This window comes from Poecilia latipinna, unplaced genomic scaffold, assembly GCF_001443285.1.
Source record: "Poecilia latipinna isolate Pla-1442-1.1 unplaced genomic scaffold, P_latipinna-1.0 Scaffold733, whole genome shotgun sequence".
NCBI lineage: Eukaryota > Metazoa > Chordata > Actinopteri > Cyprinodontiformes > Poeciliidae > Poecilia > Poecilia latipinna.
This window is the reverse complement of record NW_015113349.1, coordinates 344,935-352,310: the sequence shown is the minus strand read 5'-3', so window position 1 is coordinate 352,310 and position 7,376 is coordinate 344,935. Positions and strand designations below refer to the sequence as shown.

The following is a 7,376-nucleotide window of genomic DNA, read 5'->3' as shown; positions in this document are numbered from 1 at the left end:
TAAACTGAAACTGGGCAAAAATTAAAATTATCTCCCCATGTTTTTTCCCCCCCCCCCCCCCCCCCCCCTCCGATAGTAAAACGTCGTGGTTAATTATTGGTATTTCAAATGCCGCATTTGGATTCGCATTTCGGCTAAGTCGGCCAGAGGTATAAGCGAACTATGGCTGCGTTCACACAGCAGGTCTTGAGGCTCGTCTGATTTTCTTTAGTTTTTCAGGAATCCTTTTATATTTATTTGTTTGTTTTTGCGTGGCCAGTCATATAACTAATTAGAGTTTAGGTTCATAGCCCCAGGCCCGACCAAAAAATTACTTTCGTGATGTGGAATTGGGCTTCTGTTATGTGGAATAAGCCTAAAATCTGTACAGCACGGAGAAAACAAAACGAAAATGTTTCATGTGAAGTTGCTTCAATCTACTTATTGCAGTCTAAACAGAGGAGTATCCTGTTGCCTAACAAGTGCAACATGCCACAAAACTGAATGTGTAAACTACGTACATTAATAAGATAAAGAAAAACATTAAAATTTTAAACTGAGGTGAACACAATATTGTGGGAATTCCGAATCGTTACATTATTATTTTTTTTAAAGAGAACCCATCATATGAATAGAAAAAGTTACAATTATCTCAAGTAGTTGTGACACAATGTTTTTTTTTTAAAAAAAAGACAAGTGCAACGCAATTACATTGATGAAACCATGACACTTGACTCCCCATACAGACGATACATTAGATCTGCTGAATTGTTTCCATTCTGAGACTACTCTAACACGCTAAATTATTTCATTCTTTAACAAAGTATATAATTCCAAGTTGTACACATCTGATTACATCAACTAGTAAAATGGAAAAACTGGCTCTAAAGAACAAAGTTTTTGAAACAAGATGGAATCAATTTTATTACACCAACCATACGTTTTTCACAAATCTGGGCCTTAAAACATATTTAACTTATAAAAATGTTTGACCCCTCAAACCTGGTGTAAAAGCAAATGCTGCCAGCACATCTGTTGCCATCCAAGCTCAGAACTAAAAAAAGAAAATAAAAAAAAACGTGAAAAGCTGAACTTAAATAGAAGCGATCCTCTTCTTTCCACGACAGCAGCACAAGGGGATTATGGTTAAGCACGGCATATCCATGCCACCTTTAAATAACAGGCTCACTTGTCTCAACATGCTCTAGTTTCTAGGGTTTCCTCTGGTCTATGTGACCATGTGTCCAGTCATTGTCTGCACACACACACACACACACACACACACACAGAGAGAGCCACCAGTCACAGCAAATGGACACACAGCCGGCTCCCGATTTTTATCTCGTTACAGCAAATGATCCTTTTTGACCGAATTAGCGTCTAGTGATCAACAAGAAGGTTCGCTTCCCGTTGCGTGAGCTACAGTAACAGAATACAGTAAAGGCTTTGAACTCCCCAGGCTGCCAGCAGCCGCTCATTCTGGGTCGGCCGCTGGAAGTGTGATATGCCACGCAGCGCATGTCAGAGGGGTAGAGTTAATGCAGGGTGTGGGGAGGTATTCTTAGCCCTGATGACAGCGCACACCACTGAATCCACTCACGCCTCTTCATGGGTGCCTTGGCTCCAATAAACGGCTATTTTTTTTCCCCTGTTGTAGTCTGGATCATTTCTACCCCCCTCTCCCCTTTTTTCCTCTACATACTAGGATTTTTATTTATTTTTCTTTTACAAAACTCTTTGCTTTCTGCAAGATTAACTCCGATTTGTAGTTTGCATTGCAAAAGAGCCGTTCCGTCAGAGCGTAGTGGTGATGTTAGACGTGCAGAGCGATCAGGTGTTGGTAGTATTTTGAATGCCATTCATGATATCGTATGAGGGTATATTTTTAGAGAAGTAAGGCAAGACATGCATGCCCCTGAATGTCCTCGGTACCCGCTGGTGGTGATGGGAAGAAATTAACGTGAGCATAATTTGACTTTTTGACGGATCATTTTGCACGTGATTTAATAGATGAAAAGTAGAAACACAAATCAGCTGCTGGGAGAACAACTGTACTGTGAACGATAAAAAAACCATAGTTTGGTTTCAAGAAAAGCTGCGGTTGTGCTTCTGTAGTCTCTGTCTGTGAGAGCCGGCTTTAAACACGCAGCTCAGAGTCGTTTTTCCGAGGAGAGTTGCTGTTGTCAGGTGTCGTCTTCGAGAACGTCCGGGTGTTCCTCCCAGAACTGGTCCCCGATAATGTCGCAGTAGTAGGCCTCCACCTTCCTCCTGCTCCGTGTGACAGGAACCTGCTGCTCCTCCTCATTCGGTCGCTTTATGCGCTTGCTAACCGTCTCGTTCCGCTACACGGCAGAGAAATGAGACAGACGTTAGAGACAATCGGGGCCTTTGCTTTTATATTTCTTATGTTGCTTATGCTGAGTCCTGTTTTCCATCTGCAACAGGTTTGAGTTTGTGTGTCTTCGTTATGGTAAAATGTACCCGTTAAGTCAGTTTTGCTCTCTAAAAATGTCAACATTCCAGACTTCTCGGTCTTTATTTAGTCAACTTTAAAGTAAAAGTACAAAGGTTCAAGGTCAAGGAAGGAAGGATGAGGAACAAACAGTTGGACACACAAGCAGATCTTTTAGACTGTGGACTGGAGATGGAATATTTTCAATATTTATCAATATTTTTCATCTTTTTTTGGCTGCATGTGACTTCTAAGATAACAAAAATTGAAAGGAAAGGTGCACTGTCTTCAATGGAGGAAGTAGCTTTGACTCCAAGTGATGACAAATATTCCAATCAATGTGATTATTCCACATAAGCATATTTCCATAACTTCTGAGTTTCACTGAACTTAGACAAAAAACTGTGTCGGAAGCCCTGCTGTTTGTTATTACTAATGAGTTACAGACCAGTTTTTCAGTATTCGACCTGCTTCAGAGCCAGGAAGGCAAAAACTGAGAAATTTCAGAATCAGAGAAAGAAACCAAATTTAGAAATGCAGTAGCTATTAACAATTAAAAACTCATCTTTATTCAGAAAATTTTAACACAGTATAATCCATTTTGTCTTGCTTTTTTAATAACAATTTACAATGTTCTAATATTTTAGTCTTTCTGATTTATTTAATCTTTTTGTACAGTACTTTGCTTATCCTGATGCTATCTTTAAAGCACTTCATAAATAAACTGAAGCTGAACTTGTAAGCATTGTTTAAAAAAACAGTCTATTTAGTGAAACTTGTTCTTGTTATGAATTTATATTTAAAGAACTACAGTTCATCAATGAAATAAGCTTGCCTGTGATAACATTTCAAAATACATTCACAGAAACAAGATTCTTTTTTTTTGTTGTTGCATCAAATAAACAATCAACATCACAAACAGAATATTTCAGCGTTAACACGAATATTTTCTTACTTCTAAAAATGGTAAAAATGGCATATTTATAGAGATCAGTCTGTTTAAGATACGGGGAGAATACTCATTTGGTCCAGACTGTGTTCAAATGCACAGACCTGTGAAAAAAAAACCTCTAATGTCTTTATGCTTAGCATGCATAAACCCTCAACTAGTACGTGACCATATAAGCTAATTATGAATACTGAGTGGCTGAAGTGGAAGTGATTAGTAGCCTGAAAATAAAATTCTGAATAATTTTTAAGGACTGATGTCAGTTTCCTGACAACCAAATAAACATGAGACAAAAATTGAGAAGTGAATAATCTGAGAATGAATCAGGAAATATATCTCTACATAACTTTATAAGTCATGTAAAAAATTCAAGCAGTTGAATTTTAACAAAATTCAACTGTTAAAAAAACTATAGGTACTATAGGGATAAACCTGTGATGTTTGCACAATTCTGCATACAGAGAATTGTGAGTCTTCATTTTATCTATTCAACTAAATGTAAGCATAATATTAACCGACTTCCTCTTTAACCACTTCATAAACCTCAGAGCTGTAAAGAGTGACACAGCAGAGTTAATCTGGTCACAGTCATATTGCTAAGCTAGTGTTAGCAGTTTTAACATAGAAAAAATAACAATAAACATGGATTATCCAAAGTAAATATATTTTTAAACAATTTCTTAAATCAATACATAACACATAATTTTTGTTTTCCTAGCAGAATGAACATGAAACACACCTGCACATCACAACGTTAGCTACATTGCTTAAAAATCTGAATAAGTGAGAGTCCGGCTAAGCCATTACTTAAAAATAAATAAAAGCACTGTGTCACTTCTGAATCAAAGAAACGACTGAGACAGAGAGGAAATGAAAATAAATGTTCAGCTTTAGGATTCGGTAGAAAGAGACAGATAAAGGATCTGAAAATAGAGAAACTGTTAAGATCCGAGTCACAAAGCAGCTTGCAGTTCATATCAAACTGAGCTGGTTGGGCACATGCTTGGAATATCCTCAACAGAGGTTTGCAGAAACTGCGCAGACTTAATCACTCCGGAGTATCTCACCTTTTCCCAAATGAGGGTGGTGCCTTTCCGGTGGACGGCCGATTCGTTGTTATAGTTGATGTCGAATTCTGAGAACAAAATCTCGTTTTTATCTGAAGCTAATGTTCCCTGTTTAAAAAAAAAAAAAAATACAAAAAAAATACAGATATATTAAATTGAGTTCAGCTACTTCTTAATAAAAATACTCATACACAAGAAGCAAGAAGCAAGAATGGGTGTTCACATTACTGGCTGGCACCACCTGCTGGTTGCATTGTGTCAGGGTGTTTCAATTATTCTAGAAGATATTTCAACATATTAAAAGTGATTTAATATGCAGACAATGGGCGTGAGGAGAGTTTTTTTTTTTTTAATAAATAATGAGGTTTCTAGATGCTGTTCTCTGGTTGACTCCCAGTCTGGACTGGAAAATGAAATAAGTTATAAAGAACAGCTGCATCAGTCCCAGGCAGCTGCAGTCATTAAAGTCTATTTGTGTCAATTAATAAGCTATGGAGAGTCTGTTGACATCTAAAACATACTGCGCTTTCCACTACTTAGCCAAATGTTATAACAAAATGTCAAACAGTTCAGGCAGTAAAGTTGTGGCTTAATATAGAAACATTCTCTGTAAAAGAAACCAAATAATAATAATAAAAAAGTTTGGAGCTGCCTTAGAGGATGCATTCCAAAAGCTGCGGACAATTTTTTTCATCAATTAAAAAAATTACAAAATAGTTTAAACAAGACGATTATAAAACAAAACATAAAAAAAAGAAAAGCACATAGAACTATCCCTAACCTAAATCCAATTTAAGTGGAAAGACTTGAAAGTGGAACATGAGATATTTTACACAGAACCGGCCAAAAAAGATCCAGTCTTTATATAATTAAAGATGATAAGTTCATACTTTAAAAGACTCCCAGCTATAATTGCAACACTCTCCAACAGTGTCGACTCAAGGAGGCCGAATATAAACATACGCCACACTATTCAGATGTTAAACTGTGAAAGATTTGAAAATAGCGCATCGTTTTATTTCCACTTTACATTTACGCACTACTTTGTGTTGCTCTGCGATGCAACATTTTGATAAATTGCACTGATGTTTGTAGCTGTAAAAGGACAAAGTACAAATAAAAAGAGTTAAGGAGAATTAAAATTCACAGGTGGTTGATAAAAACAGAAAAGAAATTTTTAAAATTTATTTTAAAAAAATATAATGTAAAAACCTCAATAATTCTTTCATTTGGATTGACTTTTATGTTAATGAAGGGATGATAAACCCAAAGTATTTTAACATATTGTGATCCATTTTGAACATAAATGCCTCCCTCCTTATAGGCTTAGAGACATTCCAAAAGAAGCATAACTTGCCATATCTGGCAACTAGACACACCATGACAATGGAATTAATACATTTATAACTGGTTATAAACTATATTATGTATGCTTAATGTACTAAATATTGTTATTTCTGTCTGAAAATTCATACAATTTCCTCTATACAGAGAAAATGAGCCATCTGCTTTGTTTTGCTCTTACCTTTAATCGATCTTCGGCCTGTGTTGTAGTGAGTCCTCCTTTTTGAATCAATGTCCAAAATACGGTGTTATACAAGTTATTTATATGACCTAGAATATAAGAAACATATATAAATATGTATCCTGTAGATTTATCCACTGAAACACACAAGGATGGACTTACAGTCTGCTTGCCTCCAGCTGAGGTAGTCCCTGAGGTTATGGTTGGTGGGATACAAAACCACCCGCCCATCAAAGCCAGGTGGGTACAGGAGGGGCTGTTCTCCAAAAAACTCCTTCCAGTAAAACACATAGGAAGAGGAAAACTGGGAGGCCACATGAGTCATGAGTTTACTGCAAAACAAGCATGGTGGGAAGAAAGTGAGGCGGAACAGAACCGTCGTGATGTGGACATTTTTACAGGCATGTCAATGAAAGTGAAGTGTACCTGGCTCGTCTTTTGAACCAGGTAGTGGTTCTCTTAAAAACAAAGATGAAATCATCACTTTGACCATAGGCAATGGTAATGTCCTCCAGCTCCTCCATGACAGAGCGGGCGCTCCTGCTCATCAGCCCCAGAGCCCTGTCATCGTTGGGCTTGGCGAACTGGTGCTGCTCTGCAAACCTGAAACAGATTGTAATGTGACAGAACAGTCAAAAACACATTCCAGACATTAGCGTGAGATGACGGAAGAAAACTAACTTGTGGAAGTTGCGACCATCCAGTCGTACGACAATGTAGCAGTTTCTGAGGCAGGTGTCGTCCGTTTCAAAGCTGCGGACGTACTCAAACTTGCTTTTGGCCATAGCGCTGGACCTGGAAAACGGACGCAGAGATGCTGCGGCGAAACAGGACCTTCCTGCTGCAGCAAGTGTTTCTATCAGCATCCAGAGACTGCCGGAGGGGAAAACACACCACAGACGACATGTAGCTATTATTTAAGGATTCTGACATGACAACAAATCTATTTGTTATAAATAGACTAATTTGGTTAAATTTACTGTAACATAACTGCGAAACAGACTCATATTATGAATAGCATTAGATCAGGCAGCAACTTAGCTAATCGTTTATGCGACAATTAAACAAACAGATAAGCTAATGACACAACTGACGTGATAATTTAAGTTTCCTGAAACCCAACCAAATTGATTTGATACCTATTTAATAACAGATATACTAAAATACTGATCCCGTGATAACTCACGTTGCTTTGTGTACAGTCCGTCGACCAAATATGCCGTAGTCCCAGTACCACCTCCAGAACTGCCCTCACAAAGGTTCCGAGTTTAACAATTTTTGGTTTTTAATCAAGCCCCATACGTTATTTGCTGTTTTTTGGAGACATATAACGCAGCCTATATCTGGCGGCGACCTGAACGGATTAATATAATGCGAATGGCAATGAAGTTACCCAAAAGTACG

The 7,376-nt window shown here is 37.7% G+C and overlaps 1 protein-coding gene across 2 annotated transcripts; it reads right to left on the bottom strand.

The window, feature by feature from the left end:
* Positions 1 to 210: 210 nt before the first annotated feature.
* thg1l (tRNA-histidine guanylyltransferase 1-like) lies at positions 211 to 7,258 on the bottom strand. Of its 2 annotated transcripts, none has more exons than XM_015045589.1 (7): positions 7,067 to 7,129; positions 6,654 to 6,845; positions 6,399 to 6,575; positions 6,135 to 6,304; positions 5,973 to 6,061; positions 4,448 to 4,555; positions 211 to 2,321 (listed from the first exon to the last, which is right to left on the bottom strand). In XM_015045589.1, the coding sequence occupies exons 2-7, from the start codon at positions 6,836 to 6,838 to the stop codon at positions 2,163 to 2,165; spliced, it is 888 nt and encodes a 295-aa protein (XP_014901075.1). In that variant the 5' UTR covers positions 6,839 to 6,845; positions 7,067 to 7,129; the 3' UTR covers positions 211 to 2,162. The 2 variants fall into 2 exon arrangements, with proteins under 2 accessions (XP_014901075.1, XP_014901074.1); XM_015045588.1 differs by lacking the exon at positions 7,067 to 7,129 and adding an exon at positions 7,159 to 7,258 and having other exon boundaries at positions 662 to 2,321.
* Between the last annotated feature and the right edge of the window lie 118 nt (positions 7,259 to 7,376).

What these genes read in the sequence shown, in the direction of transcription:
- thg1l (XM_015045588.1), bottom strand. Translation starts at nt 6,838, where the DNA reads ATGCTGATAGAAACACTTGCTGCAGCAGGAAGGTCCTGTTTCGCCGCA. An exon ending in GATGGTCGCAACTTCCACAA is followed by an intron (nt 6,576 to 6,653) that starts GTTAGTTTTCTT and finishes AATCTGTTTCAG; the next exon opens with GTTTGCAGAGCAGCACCAGT. An exon ending in TGGTTCAAAAGACGAGCCAG is followed by an intron (nt 6,305 to 6,398) that starts GTACACTTCACT and finishes CTTGTTTTGCAG; the next exon opens with TAAACTCATGACTCATGTGG.